We start from the raw sequence: 20,256 nt of genomic DNA on the forward strand, positions 1-20,256 counted from the left end.
AGTTTAGAGATTTTTAAGCCTTGCATTGCGATTTTCGAACGGTACCTTCGAGTCGGTAAACACTGCAACTCTGGTGAAGCTCTACCGTCTACCCCCGTTGGTTTGAACGACACCTCATGCAAACCAACGGGGTTCATTTTTAGTTTGAACTTCTAGCAACCCTGTGGACGACGAAAAAACCCCACTGCTGGTAGCCTCATTTTATGTTTTGTTTTGATTCTGCGTTCCGTTTCACCCCGTTCCACTAGCAGAATGAAGTTTGAGCCATTTTTAATTTGAACGATGTGCAGATTAGAGAGGGGCAAATTAAAAAGTGTTCAGATTAGATGCGGTCAAACGAACGGGGGTAGACGGTATCATCAAACAGTTTCGACTTTTGGTAAGCAATAATTGATTATTCACGAGTTGAAAAGTGTGCAACAAATTCAGCTTCCGTTTTGTCTGCAACAAAAAATTTCGAGATCATGTCATTATCTGTTACCAGTAGGGATAAAGAATAATCGTCGCACCTTCTTTGTTGCTTGTTTTGTGCTTCTTTTGTCTGACAATTCTCTTCACTGACTGTGCGACGATGATGATGCCAATTCGTCCATCTTCCCTCCCGCGTAGGATCCGTTGAGTCGGTCATGCGCTTTCACAACCGACTGCTAAACCTCGTCGCCACTTTCATATCCGGGGAAATGTACTTATGTGGCCGAATAAAACACTTCACACCCGGACATAACGATAATAAAACATGCACATTTATTTACAAACTATGTACACAAATTACACAATATTACAATTAATCACAACATATTAAAAGTAACACCGCGGAGAGCGCGCGCGGGCAGCATCTGGCTGCTGCTGCAGATGATGGCGTTCTGCTGTTCTGTATGTTCGTCATCGTCGTCGTCGTCGTCGGCGGCGGCGGCCGTCGTCGTCTATCCATCGTTGTGATAGACACGAGCCGAGCCGATCATGGGGTACACAAATGCTCGTTCACAACAGTACTGCTGATTGCCATCCCTCTAGCAGCAGCGAATGTCACAAGGCGCAGACCATTATCGTTGGTAACAGAATGAAGGCTTTCCGTTCCAATGGCAAGCCGAAAGAAACTTTCTCTGCCGATCTGCGCATTTGCATCTCCGATGACTATTTTGACATCTTGTTTTGGGCACTCTCCGTAGGCCTTATCAAGGCTCTCATAGAACTCATCCTTCATGTCATCGGGTTTGTCGTTCGTTGGCGCATAGATACTAATCAGGCTGTAGTTGAAGAACTTACCCTTCATCCTCAACACACAGATTCGGTCGCTTATCGGCTTCCACCGAATAACTCGCTTCATCTGCTTCCCGATCACTATAAAGCCAACTCCGCGTTCTGCCTTATCGCCGCCGCTGTAGTAGATGTGGTACTTGAATAAAGTGTTGGCGATGGGATCCACCGCTCGGAATTCGCATTCTCCAGTTTTGGGCCAGCGTATCTCCTGGATAGCGGCCACATTAACGCCGACATTCCGCAGTTCACGAGCCAGGAGCCCAACACGTGCGGGTTCATTCAAAGTTCTCACGTTCCAAGATCTGACTTTCCAATCGTTGTCCTTTATTCGTTGCCGGGTCTGTTGCCGTTGAATCAATCCGTTTACTCTACTATTGCTTTTCTGGGTGTTTGAAGGTTTTCAGCAGGCTACCCTACCGGGGCCGCGCTGTCTACATTGCGTTGAAGGGGCTGCCTTCTTAGGTATAGCTGACGCAATACAGCATTTCATACTCAGCCGCTGGATGCCAGAACAGACGCTGTTTGAGCCGCACCTCCTTGGTGAACAGACGCTCGGATCGTACCTCCTCAATCTAGCTGAAGTCAGAAGGACAACAGTGCCCAGGCTGCACTACCAGCTAAGCACACAACTCTTAGCTGGCGGTCTTTGTCATCGTTTGACCCGTGGAAGCATGAGGTAGGAACTTGTGAGGACCAGAGCTATGTTGGACGCTCTCCTTATCGACTCACCGTTTTGCAGCCCGGTGCTCTTTGATAATATCGAAGACGGCTAATAACAAGACAGCCAGCTCCCACCATGTCGCTGGCGACATGGTTCGAACGCCCTCAACGATTCACAGGAACATTAAAACATGATTGTGTGCGTGTACATGCTAATACGTACACGTAAATTGTAGTATCGCACGCACACTCATTCATGATGTTGTTCCCTGAAGTCGTTCGCGGCGCTAGTGTGCTTGTAGCTCCCAAAGTATATGGAGCAAGAGGGTAGATGTCTGTCTTGTTATTAGCCGTCTTCGATAATATTCTTAGAAAAGATCGCTACATGTCCGGGTGATGTAATAAGGCTATCTGACGTTTGATCATCTTTCTCTGTTTTGCTGCCGAGTGCCGAGGAGGATAGGTTTGTTTTCATACCTACGGAAACCCGAAACGTTTCCCTATGAAAATATTAAACACAAAATCGCTATCTTCTGTGGCTGCTTGAGAGAGAAGGGTGATGAACGCTAGATTGCCTTATTAATGACTGCTGTGACTGCACGTTGCATTTGCACTGCGATTAAATAGACCATTCCCGTCTGACCTAACCCCCCGTTTTTATATTTTTCTTCAAAAGACAATTGTTTTTGATGATTATTGCCGCTTTCAATTTTTATTTTATATGCACTCCTGATTTTCTTACAATTTTTCAAAAACCGAGAAAATCACCATTTTTTTAAATAAAAATCAGCATGCGAAGTAATTTTTGGCTGTTTTTGGCAACCCTGAAGTGGTGAACATTTTTTTCACCTCTCAGAAATGTGGAACATCTGGGATCCCTGCTCAGTAATGTTTATTTACATTTGGAAACGTCAAGCTGTAGGTTTTCAATCGATTCCATTTTAGAAATTCTGGTTAGGCCAACAGTAAAAAGGTAAATTTGGCAAATTTACCTGCATGTTCAAAACGAACCGGTGGCGATCACGTTCAATCTGACGACGGCAATTCGTCGTGGTTTTCGGTGGAGCTAAACCACAGGTTTGTATTTTATACATAATGGCTTGGTTGGCTGAAGTTTGGGTGCACATTATTTTTTGTTTTAGAAGAACGAAAACGGACGGCCTGCTGGAGTTCGCAGGATGTGGAAGGAGGAGCAAGTACATTGCCGTTGCGGTGACCAATGCAGAATTCGTCGCTACGGTACCTTCCATGAATACCATCTGCACAGGCCATTTGATTTATAGTTTACCCACCTTGTCGATGCATACGCTTTTTACTATGAGATTTACAAGATAGATCGTAAGGAACAGCGTTCTGTCCAAGAAGAACGAATGGGCAATCTCAATAGATAAGATTGCGGTGGAGGAAGGGATATATTTGGTGGGACCGGATAAAAACAGTGGAACTCAATAACAAGGTAGGTCATCCAAGAATCAGATCCCGAGTAGGTACTTTCTTAGCGCTGTTTGCAGATCAGAAGGAATTTCTCAGCCTATCTTGATGCATGGGAAATTCCTTGCCTGAATCGCTCAAGAAACCGGTTTTTCTTCGATCGCAGTACGCAGTAGCGAAGAAATGACAGTTCAAATGGCAGTCACCGAAGAAAGTTTCTGCCAGGAATCACTCAAGAAGTTTCTTGAGCAATTCCTTTCGAACTCGAAACTGCGCTTTACTCTTATATTTCACAACTTTCATCAGCTATGACATAAGATTGAAATGTCATACAACTTGATACCAGTTTCTTCAGCGATTTTATAAAGCGTTCTGGCATTTCTTGCTCATGGTCCGATAGCCAAAATTTTCTTTAAAAAAGTTTTACGCCAAGACTATGAGTTTTAACTACATGGTATTTTCATAGGAAATTGCTCAGATTTTGTTTACCTTTTTTTATGCTGTTAAAAATTAGGGTGGTTTATTGGTTCTCAAGACCTTAATTAATATGTACAGCGGATGGACCAGTCCGATCCATGTTGTTGTACAATACAATGTATTGGATTTTCAGCACTTTGAAGCTGTGATTTCGGAACAGACTTCCCGTGGGGCCTTGGTTGTCTATGCCCACTAAGCCTCAACAATGTGTGCTTTTATATGATATAAGGACGTGCTCCCGAAAATCCGGATTTTTCGAAACCCAAGGTGATCATATCGGTCCCACCAAATATTTTCTCGATTGATAATGAATGTTTGAATTAAATGAGCTAATTTTTTTTTTATCGATGGAAAAATCATCGGGAACATGATCATTTCTCATCATCTCACTTTCCATGCAATTTAAAAAACAATAGCCTCTCCCTCTGCCCATTCTCACTTAAAAAAAAACTAATAAGTTGATACTGTAATGTGGAAAACAATTTGAACCACTCTAATTTTACAACATTGACAAAAAAATTGAAAAAAAGAAGAAACATCCCCGAAAACACCATTAAGCTTAAACTAATAGTGTTGGTGTAAAAACATATTTTTTTTTTTTCAGATAAGTATTTACTGCTCTCGGACCATTGTCAATAGCTACCAGTAGTGCGCATTACGCATCGCGCATGGCTCTAACCGATATTTCAACGTATAAAAAAAATGTCTGGCTGAAGAACAGTTGGAATGTTGCAAATTCGCTTCCGTTGTAATATGTATTCGTTATTGTTTTCAATTTCTTGCAGCTTCTTCTGGAAATCATGGCTGTTCAAGATTTCTCATTTCACCCTACATGTCGAAAACCACCATAGACATCCCCATCCAGGTCAACGTTAGGACAAATGGCAAGGCATACTTATTTTACTGTGATGATTTGTATTTGTTTGTAAGTAATAAAAATTCCCTTGGGGTTGGGGGGGATGGTGGCTAGGGTGGGTGTTCTGCTAAGCTTTATGAAATATCCGAAAATCCGAGGGTGAGTTCACCAACATTGGCAAAGTTGAAACGTTCAATAATTCATAAGTACGTATTACTAATCTTTTTCAAGCATATACCTTGAGGTCGCCATTCATCGCTCGTTTCATATGATTTATATTCGAATTGTATGAAACGAGCGGTGAATGGCGATTTTGAAGCAGTTTGTAAGTGATTCTTGCGTTTAATCTCTCAAGTTGCGAAGTGACGCATTACTTATCTACTTTTTGACTTATATAATTTGAATTAAAACTTTGAAATTGTTCTTAAGTTTTTATTAGGGGTACTCACTAAACAGATTAAATTGCTGCGTAAGCCATGATTTTCTGCTTATTTGAAATGTTTCATGATTTTGCGAATGAAATTATCAAAGATTGCCTTGGTGATCGCGACGTTTAAACAGTTTAATCAGTTTATGCTGTTAAGTGAATCCCCCTATTGTGTTTTATCAGAAACAGTCCTAGCTGGTTCACCAAGTCCTCCCCAGTTGCGAGGTGACGCATTACTTATCTGCTTTTTGACTTATATAATTTACATTAAAACTTTGAAATAGTTCTTAAGTTATTATAGTGTTTCATCAGAAACATTTTGAACTGGTTCACCAAGTCTTCCCAACTTGCGAGGTGACGCATTACTTATCTACTTTTTGACTTATATAATTTATATTAAAACTTTGAAATAGTTATTAAGTTATTATTGTGTTTCATTAGAAACAGTCCTAGCTGGTTCACCAAGTCCTCCAAACTTGCGAGGTGACGCATTACTTATCTACATTTTGACTCGTACATATTCATTACATTAGGGGTACTCACTAAACAGATTAAATTGCTGCGTAAGCCATGATTTTCTGCTTATTTGAAATGTTTCATGATTTTGCGAATGAAATAATCAAAGATTGCCTTGGTGATCGCGACGTTTAATCAGTTTAATCAGTTTACGCTGTTAAGTGAATCCCCCTATTGAAACTTTAAAATAGTTCATAAGTTATTATAGTGTTTCATCAGAAACAGTCCAAACTGGTTCACCAAGTCCTCACAACTTGCGAGGTGACGCATTACTTATCTACTTTTTGACTTATATATTTTATATTAAAACTTTGAAATAGTTAATTAGTTATTATTGTGTTTCATCAGAAACAGTCCAAACTGGTTCACCAAGTCCTCCCAACTTGCGAGGTGACGCATTACTCATCTACTTTTAGACTTACATAATTTACATTAAAACTTTGAAATAGTTCTAAAGTTATTATAGTGTTTCATCAGAAACAGTCCTAGCTGGTTCACCAAGTCCTCCCCAGTTGCGAGGTGACGCATTATTTATCTACTTTTCGACTTATATAATTTACATTCAAACTTTGAAATAGTTCTCAAGTTATTATAGTGTTTCATCAGAAAAATTTCGAACTGGTTCACCAAGTCCTCCAAACTTGCGAGGTGACGCATTACTTATCTACTTTTTGACTTATTTAATTTATATTAAAACTTTGAAATAGTTCTTAAGTTAAAGAAGAAACATAACATAAGAAACATTTCAAACTGGTTCACCAAGTCCTCCAAACTTGCGAGGTGACGCATTACTCATCTACTTTTAGACTTACATAATTTACATTAAAACTTTGAAATAGTTCTAAAGTTATTATAGTGTTTCATCAGAAACAGTCCTAGCTGGTTCACCAAGTCCTCCCCAGTTGCGAGGTGACGCATTACTTATCTGCTTTTTGACTTATATAATTTACATTAAAACTTTGAAATAGTTCTTAAGTTATTATAGTGTTTCATCAGAAACATTTTGAACTGGTTCACCAAGTCTTCCCAACTTGCGAGGTGACGCATTACTTATCTACTTTTTGACTTATATAATTTATATTAAAACTTTGAAATAGTTATTAAGTTATTATTGTGTTTCATTAGAAACAGTCCTAGCTGGTTCACCAAGTCCTCCAAACTTGCGAGGTGACGCATTACTTATCTACATTTTGACTCGTACATATTCATTACATTGAAACTTTAAAATAGTTCATAAGTTATTATAGTGTATCATCAGAAACAGTCCAAACTGGTTCACCAAGTCCTCACAACTTGCGAGGTGACGCATTACTTATCTACTTTTTGACTTATATATTTATATTAAAACTTTGAAATAGTTAATTAGTTATTATTGTGTTTCATCAGAAACAGTCCAAACTGGTTCACCAAGTCCTCCCCAGTTGCGAGGTGACGCATTACTCATCTACTTTTCGACTTATATAATTTACATTCAAACTTTGAAATAGTTCTCAAGTTATTATAGTGTTTCATCAGAAACATTTCGAACTGGTTCACCAAGTCCTCCCAACTTGCGAGGTGACGCATTACTCATCTACTTTTAGACTTACATAATTTACATTAAAACTTTGAAATAGTTCTAAAGTTATTATAGTGTTTCATCAGAAACAGTCCTAGCTGGTTCACCAAGTCCTCCCCAGTTGCGAGGTGACGCATTATTTATCTACTTTTCGACTTATATAATTTACATTCAAACTTTGAAATAGTTCTCAAGTTATTATAGTGTTTCATCAGAAAAATTTCGAACTGGTTCACCAAGTCCTCCCAACTTGCGAGGTGACGCATTACTTATCTACTTTTTGACTTATTTAATTTATATTAAAACTTTGAAATAGTTCTTAAGTTAAAGAAGAAACATAACATAAGAAACATTTCAAACTGGTTCACCAAGTCCTCCAAACTTGCGAGGTGACGCATTACTTATCTACTTTTTGACTTATATATTTTTTATTAAAACTTTGAAATAGTTAATTAGTTATTATTGTGTTTCATCAGAAACAGTCCAAACTGGTTCACTTCACCAAGTCCTCCCCAGTTGCGAGGTGACGCATTACTCATCTAATTTTAGACTTATATAATTTACATTAAAACTTTGAAGGTTTTAAGTTATTATTGTGTTTCATCAGAAACAGTCCTAGCTGGTTTACAAAGTCCTCACAAGTTGCGAGGTGACACATTACTTATTTACCTTTCACTCATATTCTTTTCATTAAGACTTTGATGGATGTATGTAGTTCATACCTGAGTTGTTATTGCGTTTTGTCAGAAATAATCAATGGCTCATAAAGTCTTAACAAGTTGCTTTTAGTGACGCAAAAACGATGTTCTTTCAAAAACAGATTAGATTTATTCATGAATTTCTCAAGTAAATCTTGCTTTTAATGTGACCGCCGACAGCAAACTAAATCCCAAAATGAGGACCTTCGACATGAAGCGAAAAAGATGCAAATAAATGTGAAGGGATGTGATAAGCATTCAGAATAGCCGTTGTTTAAATTGTGCACCATATTTTATATTTACTTAAAAAAAAACCTGCGAAATCGAGGAGTACTCTCAACGCTTCTTTGGGACACAATGAGCTTCTTTCTCTTCCAATACGACACATCGTAGACGTCCAACTCGCCCTTAAGTCCGTGATTTTGACGAAAAACCTGACGAGACCAGGTAGTATTTTGGATAATCTGAAAAAAAAAAACGTCATATTGTTAGCATAGTTTTTTTTAACGGCCCCACAAAACTTACCTGCTTGTGCGGAAGTTTCTTAAAGTACATCTTTGGCAAGCTAAGTTTTCATCTTCTTGCTCCGCGCGTCGTTCTGTGAATGCTTAGGTAATCCAGTGGCCTCCAACGGCAGAATGATATATTTTGTTACATCTACCGGAAAATACCGTACCACTTGCCTCCACAGTGATATTCTCTTTACACAATAAGCACCTCCGGGAATCACTATATAAAACTGGAGATAGTTGAGTCCGAGGTTGAGTCTATCCGACGACTTTTCCGATCCAGAAGTAGATGCAACGTTGTTCCAAAACTCGCAGTTGGTGCCGCCGACTTTGTTGTTGTTTTGTGCGATGGTATTTAGTGCTCGCATTTTCCGACGGGGAAAGTGGCTCGCGGATCAAGTGGTTCGTGTTAGCGGAACATAGAACGGCATTTTGCAGCAACAGAGGACGAAGTAAGATCGATATCGCCATTGACTTCTGCTCCGGTTTCGGTGTGTGATCCCTTCAGTTCAGTCTGCGAAAGAGCGCATTAACAGCGGAAGTCATCCACCAGCTGCATAACACTTTTATCACCTGGGAGTTGGTCGCGTTGAGGAATCCGCGGGACGGGTTACGAGCAGGGGACTGACATGCCGCCATCTTTTTGTAGCCTGCATTGAAAATGCTAAAACGTCATTATTTTTTGTTTATCTGTTGTTTACATTATCCGAAGCACCGCGTAAACAGTGAAGGAAGCAGAAGCAGCGAATATTTGTGGTATTACTAAGCTGAAAATTAAGCGTTTTTATTGCAATTTCGTCGTCGGTGAGCATGAAGTGCTTCGTGCCGACCTGCCGCAGTGAATTCACTCGCAACTCCAAGAAAAACGGATGGAAATCCAAACATCGATTTCCTAAAAATACCGCGCAACGTTATGGCTGGTTGCAGGCTATAGCTAATGCGGAAAACATTACAATTAACGTCGAAAGCATAAACTTCCGAACAGCACGAGTATGTTCGGAACACTTCACGGACTCTTCGTTTTGTTTCCGGAAAAGCAAGAGGTTTCTCACCGACGAAGCAGTTCCGACAGTGTTTCAAAGCAATAAAGAAAATTGCAGGTATTTTTTCTTTCATTTTTTAATGACTATCCCTTTTCATTTTCTAATGATTATCCCTTTTCAACTTCAGCGAATTTCTTGTATCCGAACTGGCTGGTTCGGTTACCACACAACAGCTGGATTCTGGCCCAGTTAGCGATACTCATCAGGATCATCGACGATCCGGCTTTGGCAGTATACAACGTACCTTCAATGTGGGTGCGGATCAGCTGCTTCCTCAGCACCGTACACTTCGTTCTCCCATTTCAAACAATCTCGAGCACCACCATTCGATCAAACACCACAACAACAATTTGCTGGATGCCTCCACCAAAACTGCCAACACGGATGAATCAGGTGCATCTGCGCCAACTGCACAGAACAAAGTCGGTACAGAAAACGGTAATCGTAGAAGGTAATATTTTGACACTAAGGTTTTTTTATATATAAGGAAGTTACTGATATGATTCTTCATTGACTGAAGCATTCATTATTAAATATAGATATAATCATTATAACCAAACATTATGTATACACTAGACGCATCCGTTATGCCGGTGACCTCGTTGGATACGACCCAACAGACGCAGAGAAGGTCATTGCTCTGCCTAAGGTTCAAGCACAATTGCAACGGTCCCAGAAAACTGTGAAACAGCTTAGATCTAAGGTGAAAAGACTTAAAGATAAACTACAGAGCATGGAAGAACTATTGGCGAAGTTAAATTCTAAGAAGCTCCTCTCGGACACGGCAAATTCTTTTTTGCAGGTAGCTAGAAAACTATATCGATTCTTAACCAGGGTAGATGTACCAATAATCGTGCTTATTGTTAGTATTGTTGATATGTATTATTTATATAGTATTAGTAACCTATTGAAACAATAAACAATATTGCGCGTTTTGCTTAACATTGATAGTGTATTTTTTTTCAATCAAGTAAAGATTGTTTTCGTTTAACTTTAACATGTTCAGGAATATTATACACGAACTATGTCACACAAACAAACAATATAATGTGAAGGAAGGGTATGGAATTGCCTAATTTTGCGGTACATATTTTGTGTATTATACCTTACTTATGTATTCATAATATGTAACAAACGAAAAGGATACTTAAAAAGGTACATCCACCCTATATTTTAAAGTATGGGTTTATTTTTTATCATCGTTCAAAGCAATGATCAATTCGCTGTAATATTGAAACCAGATTCAAATGAATCGTAACACATGCTAGAGTAATTCATAATGCACACCAGTGTTGTAATAATTTCTTGTTTGTCTTCTTATTTGCATAACGTACAAACTGATGCAGAGCCTGTTCTTCAGCATTTTGAAAGCACCTCCACTTTTGTTAACAATGTCAATTGATCGTTAGTTGCATGGTAGCATCAAATTGGGAAACGCACCGTCTGTTGTCTACCCATTTATTACAGACAAATAGGGGTCATCCATAAAGTTCGCCACGACTATAGGGCAATATATCACAAGAAGGAAACCTGGTACGTTGGGGCGCGGGTTCGCTTTGAATTCACGTTTTTCGTGTGACGTACTTAATGGATGATCCCTAAAAAATGATTTCTTCACCCAAAGTGCTTGGGTGAAGAAATCAAATCACTCTTGTTTCTCAGGGATCTCTACATATTATCGACATTTAGACAGTCGTAAGAGTATAGAACCAACGAAAGCTTCCAGTTTATTCTAGAAGAGATCAATGAACTCTAAAGCCAAAAAGTACCCTCAGTTACTTGTATAACAGATAAATTAAAAGCTATTTTATCGATTCAATCTATGGGGTTTACTGCCCTCATTTGCATATCAGTCCCATATGAATAGGAAACCCAGCAAAGATGGGACTGTTATGCGAATACAGTCAGTATACGACCCCTTTTTTGGTCCTGTCCTGTATATTTTAGGAGATAGGTGTCATTTTTGAACTACAATTTTATGCGTTTATTTTTTTTTCAAAACTTTGTTATAAGACCCTTTTCCAAAATGGTTCCAAAATCATGACCAAGCTTAGAAGAACTGTATAAAATATATTCTTGACCTAGATATAAACCAGAGTTATTGGAATTGATCATTTTGCCTCATAACGATGAATAAAAATAGCTCAGTTTTACTACTTACTTGAACTTATTGAATAATACTTTCAGCGTTTCAAATCGAACGGTGAGCTGTTTAAAGAATTATTGCTCCGAAAACGAGGAGAGCCTTGTAGTGAATCACTACGGTCGTTTGCAACAACTTTGCATTTTTATTCGGCCAAAGCTTACAGGTATGTCCGGGAAGTGTTCCAGAAGACCTTGCCGCATGAAAGGACAATAATCCGGTGGTACGTTAGCGTGGCAGGCGAACCCGGCGTAACGAGCGAAACACTAGCAGCTCTGAAGTTTAAGGCCGACGAAAAAGCGAGTAAGGGTGAGCCTCTTCTAGGAGCGTTAATGATGGACGAGATGGCAATCCGCCAGCATGTAGCATGGAACCATTACACCAAGCGATTAGAGGGTGTAGTGCAACACAATCAGCTCGATGGAAGCGATTCCCCCGACCATTCAATTCCAGCAAAAGGCGCCTTGGTGTTCATGGTATCGGGTGTTCAGGACAGTTGGAAAGTTCCGGTTGCGTATTTTCTAATTGCTGGAATCAACGCAGAAGAACAAAAAAACTTGGTTGAGGTTATCCTTACTTGCCTACACGAAGCAGGAGTTACAATTGTATCACTGACTTTTGATGGAACAACAACGAATATATCAACGGCAAATGCGCTAGGCTGTAATCTGAAAGCCAACTCAACCATACCGCTTAAAACCAGTTTTAAGCACCCATGTGCTGATTACGACGTGTTTGTAATACTTGATCCTGTACACATGCAGAAACTAGTGCGCAACACTTTACATTCGCAGCGGACACTACTCACCCAGAACGGAGTAGTGCAGTGGAGCTACATCGTGCAGCTAAACGATCTACAAAACCGTACTGGAAACCGCCTAGCTCCGAAGCTAAGCGATAAACATATCAACTTCGAAAATTCTAAGATGAAGGTCTCGCTGGCAGTTCAAGTCATCAGTCAAAGCGTCGCCACTGCATTAAGTGTGCTAAGAGTGTCAGATGGCGCTTTTGCGGATAGCGAAGCAACCGAGGAATTTCTATGCGTTTTCAATGACATGTTTGACATTTTTAATAGCAAGGACTCCGATGCTGAGGGGTTCAAACGACCGTTGTCAGAATCTAACTTCGACTTGTACCAGCATGCATTTGAATATCTCGAACAGTTCATTCGTAGTATCAGACTAAGTGACGGTACACCGATACTCGAGAGCCGAAACAAAACAGGATTTTTAGGGTATCTCATCAATATTCAAAGTTTTAAAGAACTCTACAGAATATACGTCGAAGAATCCGGAATTATCGATGAATTGTGCACCTACCGCGAAAGCCAGGACCATGTTGAGACGTTTTTCGCGTCAGTTAGAGCAAAGGGTGGATGTAATAACAACCCAAGCTCCACGCAATTTAAGGCAAGTTACAAGCGCCTGGTGACTAACAATGAAATTACAAGTTCAGCAAAGGCAAACTGTAGCCAGTTTCCCGAAACCAAAACATTGTTTGCTTGCTACATCGCTATGCCTATTTTGAGCTCCAAAAATCGCACAATAATGCTTAAACAGTCTTCATCAACACCCGAAGAGCCAATTAGTAATGTGGATCCACCAGAAAACGATGAGTTCCTCAATGCAACACTGGCTGGATATGCAATTGAAGTTCACAAACGGTTGATGTCTAAAACAGCATGTGGGGAATGTATCGAAGCCTTGGTACAGGATGAAACTGTTCTAATAACGGCAGTTTGTAAGATTGCCGATGCTGAGTTCAAGGTAAGCAACATGTGACCATAGATAAACTATGTATCTAAATAGGTAATTGAATTGCTTTTCGGTAGAATGATTGCCATTCCACCAAACCAATCTCAAAGATGATTCTAGTACTATACAGATAATCTAATATATAAAAAATCTATTTGATTTCATTTCCCAGGAACTCGTCGGTGGAAGGAATGACGTAAATATTGAGAAATACTACGCATTTCTCATTTCAAACAGTTTCTTGATCGCGCAAAACCATTTGGAAAACGTATACAAAATTCTTTATAATCATTGGCTTGCAGAAGACCATTACCTAACCGTCATCAGAGAAGCAATAACCTTTTTTATGGACATAAAATGCAAAGAATACAGCAAAAAAATCATACCATTTAAGCAAACAAACAGGCAGAAGTTTACAAAGCTAATCCTCTTTGAGGGAAACTAGTTGAAGACTGTATTTTGCATTTTAAAACAGTTAAAGGGTGAATGATTATTAAAAATACATGAACAAATAGATTCTTTGTTTTATATATGTATCATCTTCACATACATATTCGAGACAATGCTATTTTCGGCGGCTTTATTGTCTTTGTAGGGCCCCTATAGCCACTGCTGTAAAGGCGTGGGTATTCAGCATGACCATGCTGAGGGTGACGGGTTCGATTCCCGGTCGGTCCAGGATCTTTTCGTAATGGAAATTTCCTTGACTTCCTTGGGCATAGAGTATCTTCGTGCCTGCCACACGATATACACATGCAAAATGGTCATTAGCAGAGGAAGCTCTCAGTTAAAAACTGTGGAAGTGCTCATAGAACACTAAGCTGAGTAGCAGGCTTGGTCCCAGTTGGGACGTTACGCCAAGAAGAAGAAAATATTGTCTTTGTCAACCTGTTGAACTCAAAGTGAACCATAAAACTTTCCATACTTTCCAAAGTGAACCATAAACACGCTGACTCACTTTTTGGTCATCTCAAACTTACATCCTATTTTGCAGAGTTTCACTTGCTTTTTTTGCTGACCATAAACTACTTCAGGTCTAGGGGGTAGCCAGTCCTCTGGCCAAAGTCTACAATCCGCACAAATTAAAAAAAAAAACAAATGATGGACTGGTTTTTAAACCGTGCCTAAAAAGGCTTTGCTTTACTTTATTCTGTTGGGCTATTCCCTTCTCTGGACTGTTTATATGTCAGAAAAGCATTTTTAAAAAAGAATTGAATAGAAAGACTACTAGCGAGATGAGTCGCTCGTGAATATGAAACCCTGAGATGTGACTATTTTATTAATAGGGACAGTAAAGCTCTCAGTTAAATGAATGTGCAAGTACTCAATTGCAACTGCTAAGCTGGGAAGTAAGCTTTTATCCAGTTGGGATGTAACGCCAAGAAAAGCAAATTGAAAAGTTACTATTAAGTATCAACAAACGATTTTTTGAGTACTAAAACAGGATTATTGTCAACACACAACAAACTATTAACTCACAAAACGGCAACGTAAAAATATGAAACAATCATGTCAACTTTCACAATAGTATTTTGCATCATAATCCGCATTAGTCCGTGTTTATTTCCAGTGTCCAGCGAATATGTTGTTTTCCTCCGCAGTAAAGATCGTAGAAACTTCACCGTTCATTAATTTATTAACGCAGCTACTCATTCTATGTAACCAGGGGCTTTTTCGTCTTTTCCTTTTTCTGGGCGGAAATTCAATGGGACATCGATATGCGTTGTTGTTTGATGAGCTGTTCTGCACATAGTTATCCTAGAATCGATGTTTACAACAAACTGGATAATCAAACTGGAATCAAAATGTTTGGAAGTATGAAACTTACCTCTATTGAACGACAATTCAACCAACTCAGCACCCGATGCACCATCCCCCAGTGAATATGAATGCTGATTGAATTAATATTCCAGAAAGCTTCGTTAAAATCGCGATATTTTCAAGAATTATCCTAACTTTCTGAGGAAACCGTTCAAACGTTTCGAACCAAAAACAATAATAAAGCAGAAAACAAAGAATAATAATGACAGCTCGCGAGGTTGTCAAAGCTTGAGCCGCACGCTGGGGGTGCTTGAGCCGATTGTATGTTGGCTACGATCAAAATACGTGAGTTTGAATAGGGATGCCAATTCCTTAGGCAGAGCAATGACCTTCTCTGCGTCTGTTGGGTCGTATCCAACGAGGTCACCGGCATAACGGATGCGTCTAGTGTATACATAATGTTTGGTTATAATGATTATATCTATATTTAATAATGAATGCTTCAGTCAATGAAGAATCATATCAGTAACTTCCTTATATATAAAAAAACCTTAGTGTCAAAATATTACCTTCTACGATTACCGTTTTCTGTACCGACTTTGTTCTGTGCAGTTGGCGCAGATGCACCTGATTCATCCGTGTTGGCAGTTTTGGTGGAGGCATCCAGCAAATTGTTGTTGTGGTGTTTGATCGAATGGTGGTGCTCGAGATTGTTTGAAATGGGAGAACGAAGTGTACGGTGCTGAGGAAGCAGCTGATCCGCACCCACATTGAAGGTACGTTGTATACTGCCAAAGCCGGATCGTCGATGATCCTGATGAGTATCGCTAACTGGGCCAGAATCCAGCTGTTGTGTGGTAACCGAACCAGCCAGTTCGGATACAAGAAATTCGCTGAAGTTGAAAAGGGATAATCATTAGAAAATGAAAAGGGATAGTCATTAAAAAATGAAAGAAAAAATACCTGCAATTTTCTTTATTGCTTTGAAACACTGTCGGAACTGCTTCGTCGGTGAGAAACCTCTTGCTTTTCCGGAAACAAAACGAAGAGTCCGTGAAGTGTTCCGAACATACTCGTGCTGTTCGGAAGTTTATGCTTTCGACGTTAATTGTAATGTTTTCCGCATTAGCTATAGCCTGCAACCAGCCATAACGTTGCGCGGTATTTTTAGGAAATCGATGTTTGGATTTCCATCCGTTTTTCTTGGAGTTGCGAGTGAATTCACTGCGGCAGGTCGGCACGAAGCACTTCATGCTCACCGACGACGAAATTGCAATAAAAACGCTTAATTTTCAGCTTAGTAATACCACAAATATTCGCTGCTTCTGCTTCCTTCACTGTTTACGCGGTGCTTCGGATAATGTAAACAACAGATAAACAAAAAATAATGACGTTTTAGCATTTTCAATGCAGGCTACAAAAAGATGGCGGCATGTCAGTCCCCTGCACGCTGGATTACTAATGTTGCTCTAAGTCAGGCACTAAAAAAACCAGGCACTAAAATTTTTTCCTACCTTAAGGGTAGTACGCACCTGATAAGTACTGTGGAAAAAGATAGACCAAGGAACGTTCAAGAAATGATTTCGCTGTTAAAATTTCTTGAGTGGTCCGCAGCTGGAAAGAAATGAAAATTGTGTAACGCTCGTAACGCCTGCCAGGCAAATCAAATGGAGCTGTCACTTTTCCTTGCGGAAAAATATTCCGTTCAATTATTCCTCAAGGAAAAGTGACATTTCTTCCCATACAAATCAGTTGTCAAAATTCCTTTGGTAATTAGAGGGATTTTTTCTGGAGTGCTTTTCTTACCAGGTGCGTACTAGACTTTAGCGACATCTACGTTCGGATCCAAGAAGAAATTCGCCAGGCACTAAAAACCAAGCACTAAAATATGTGTGAAATATTTCATTTTTTTTGTGCCTCGGGTGGTTAATCGAAAATTATGTTACGAAAACGGCAATTGTGAAGTTAAGCACTAAAATTGAGGTGGCAAAAAGTGGTAAATTTGAGCCTTTATTTCTTCACATCCTCAAAGTCAAAATGATAGCGCTGTGCGGGCTGCTCAAGTCGCTGAAGTAGTCGCCATTACCATTGCATTTTCTTTTTCTTGGCGTTACATCCCAACTGGGGCAAAACCTGCTCCTCAGCTTAGTCACTTTGGGAAGATTCAAAAATTACGTCCATCGTTTTTCGGGATTTCTAGACCCCCCCTCCCCCCTCTGTCACGCAATTTCTCTATACCCAATACACGTACTGTCACACTTTTCTAGACCCCCCCCCTCCCCCAAATGTTGGACGTAATTTTTGAATGTTCCCTTTGTTCTATGTCTAGGTGCAGTTATTAACTGAGAGGTGCTTTGGTAACGTCCATTTGTTACATGTGTGGCAAGTACGAAGATCATCTACACTGTTACAGACTACGCGGTGGATTTGCTATTTTTTCGGCTATCTCTGTCACTCCACAAGCGGCTTCATTTAAAAACACCCATTTATGAGATTGGCCAGCCGAACCTGAAAATGTGTAAGTTTAGATAGAGCCTCTTGTAGAGTGACACAAATAGCAATGAAAAACTGTGTGAAGCAAATCTGCCATGAGGATATTTCCATTTTGAAGATATTTTGAATCATCCGACAGTCGAACCCGTCAATTTTCAGCATGGCTTTGCAAAATACTTGCGCGTTTAAGCTGAGTTTCGTGTTGCCAAGTAGAGCGCTCAAGTAAAATTCCCTCTTTTTCCGCAAGTAATTTTGACAACTGATCCAGTATGAGGAGAAACGTTACTTTTCGGACAATTTTTCCGCAAGGAAAAGTCACAGCTCCTTGATTCGCACGGGAGGCGTTATGAGTGTTACACTTTTATCCTTAACACGGACACGTTTAGTACTTCCAGTGAGCTGTTCGCTCTTTGAAGGCACGACACTACACTCAGAAAAAAATCAAAACTAAATAGTATAAATCCCACGCTAAAAGCATATTCGCCTGGTTGACCCCAAGCATAGTTTAAATGCAGATCATACTAGCCTAGTATAACTTAGACTTACACGTATTCTAGTATAAGTCAGGTATATCTAGGCTAGTATAACCCGGATTTAATTTTAATACGCATAGAAATAATGTTGTTTTCTATCGTTTATTTTTGTATGAGAAAAAAACGCAATAAAGTTCAAAAACAAATTTATTTGCATTGATAATAACAAAAACAAACCACAATAAACATTTTAACTGAACTCAATCTCGACAGTATCCCCGGTAGTGCCCATTCATCATCGATAGCTTTCGTGGGAGATCCCGGAGCAACAAATTTAACATTCATCCGGAGCAGAATTCCGCGTTGGATCGCCACACTATTTGCCATTATTGCCATTATTTTCCATATCTCAGGAGATGTTCGTGAAACTTCACGTGGGAGAGCCAAAAACTGATGATTGCTCAAGAACTGAAGGCATTGAATTGACTGAAACAAAATAGAATAAAATTGAAGACTTTGGTAACAAGATACTGAAAATCAAACTTACCGAAATGCCCGGGAGTTTTCGAAGTGCTCGGAACACACGACGGAACATGTTGGCGGCGGATCCTGCATAGTAAGATTTGTTGAATTCTAACCTGGGGTAAATTTGATTCAGCAAATGCTTACCGTTTGTTATTTCTTCCTGGCGGGACGAACTCGCTGACCTCCAGCTTTATTTGAATAATTGAGTTCCCCACGGTACAAGGTTCCGGGGTTCCGGTAGAAACGGAACAGCTGCAGAAGATTTTTTCGGTAAAACCCCGCATTTGCCACCATCACTCACACTTTTTGTCACCATCACTGAATCTATACATTGGTAAACATATCCTCTAACCATTCTAGATTAGTATAAGTTTTTAGGCCTATACAGTATATATGTTAAACTAGGCTAAGTGTAAACTTCTTGTAATGTAAAATTGTATTGTTTTTAAACAATCAATGATTTACATTATTTCAGAGTGTAGACAACGGACTATAGCTATAGCTATAGCATTCAACGCCCAGTGGCACAGCCGAAAACTTTTCCTGACAGCTCTGCGGCGGGAATCGAACCCGCGCTCCTTAGTACTAAATGCTTGGTGACACTAGCCACACGACCACGAAGCCACAAACCGCTGCGAACCGCTCAAGTAATTTTGAAGCAGAATCATTACTTGACCATTACTTGTCCTATCTTTTTGCACAGTACGTACGAAGTGGAAACTAGCCATTACCTACCACAGGAACCGTAGGGATTTGACGAATAAAATATTCTTTAACAAATTAACACATTCAGCAAACCATTCCTTCAAGGAAGTTCACCATAGAAAATATTTGACAAATAAAATATTTTTTTTAACGAAATAACAGTTTCACCAAACCGTCCCTAGTCGAAAGAAGACACTCTGAGCTATCATCCGACGGGTAGCATGAATACTAAATCGTAAAAAATATGCACTTTGAGGAGTTTTTGTATTTTAGTGGTTCAATGGAATTTCACTATAGAAAATATTTGACGAATAAAATAAATTTTTAACGAAATAACAGTTTCACCAAACCGTCCCTAGTTGAAAGAAGACACACTGAGCTATCATCCGACGGGTAGCATGAATACTGAATCGTAAAAAATATGCACTTTGAGGAGTTTTTGTATTTTAGTGGTTCAAAGGAATTTCACTATAGAAAATATTTGACGAATAAAATAAATTTTTAACGAAATAACAGTTTCACCAAACCGTCCCTAGTTGAAAGAAGACACACTGAGCTATCATCCGACGGGTAGCATGAATACTGAATCGTAAAAAATATGCACTTTGAGGAATTTTTGTATTTTGGGAGTTTCAAGGAATTTCACTATAGAAAATATTTGACGAATAAAATAAATTTTTAACGAAATAACAGTTTCACCAAACCGTCCCTAGTCGAAAGAAGACACTCTGAGCTATCATCCGACGGGTAGCATGAATACTAAATCGTAAAAAATATGCACTTTGAGGAGTTTTTGTATTTTAGTGGTTCAATGGAATTTCACTATAGAAAATATTTGACGAATAAAATAAATTTTTAACGAAATAACAGTTTCACCAAACCATCCCTAGTCGAAAGAAGACACACTGAGCTATCATTTGACGGGTAGCATGGATACTGAATCGTAAAATAAATGCACTTTCAGGAC

The 20,256-nt window shown here is 39.4% G+C and overlaps 2 protein-coding genes and 1 long non-coding RNA gene across 3 annotated transcripts; 2 read left to right on the plus strand and 1 right to left on the minus strand.

Annotated features, from left to right (window-relative positions):
- Nucleotides 1–2,846: 2,846 nt before the first annotated feature.
- Nucleotides 2,847–5,056, plus strand: LOC134286227 (uncharacterized). The gene is made up of 3 exons (XR_009996867.1): nt 2,847–2,997; nt 3,063–3,376; nt 4,614–5,056. It is a non-coding gene; the product is annotated as an uncharacterized LOC134286227 (long non-coding RNA).
- A 4,146-nt stretch (nt 5,057–9,202) lies between these two features.
- Nucleotides 9,203–10,354, plus strand: LOC134285378 (uncharacterized). The gene is made up of 3 exons (XM_062846003.1): nt 9,203–9,492; nt 9,563–9,886; nt 10,012–10,354. The coding sequence occupies exons 1-3, from the start codon at nt 9,203–9,205 to the stop codon at nt 10,352–10,354; spliced, it is 957 nt and encodes a 318-aa protein (XP_062701987.1).
- Nucleotides 10,355–14,439: 4,085 nt separating this feature from the next.
- On the minus strand, nt 14,440–16,518 carry LOC134285379 (uncharacterized). The gene is made up of 3 exons (XM_062846004.1): nt 16,057–16,518; nt 15,161–15,986; nt 14,440–15,090 (listed from the first exon to the last, which is right to left on the minus strand). Exons 1-2 carry the CDS (start codon nt 16,344–16,346, stop codon nt 15,659–15,661), a joined length of 618 nt encoding a protein of 205 aa, XP_062701988.1. The 5' UTR covers nt 16,347–16,518; the 3' UTR covers nt 14,440–15,090; nt 15,161–15,658.
- Between the last annotated feature and the right edge of the window lie 3,738 nt (nt 16,519–20,256).

The sequence above is a fragment of the Aedes albopictus genome, chromosome 1 (genome assembly GCF_035046485.1).
Source record: "Aedes albopictus strain Foshan chromosome 1, AalbF5, whole genome shotgun sequence".
NCBI lineage: Eukaryota > Metazoa > Arthropoda > Insecta > Diptera > Culicidae > Aedes > Aedes albopictus.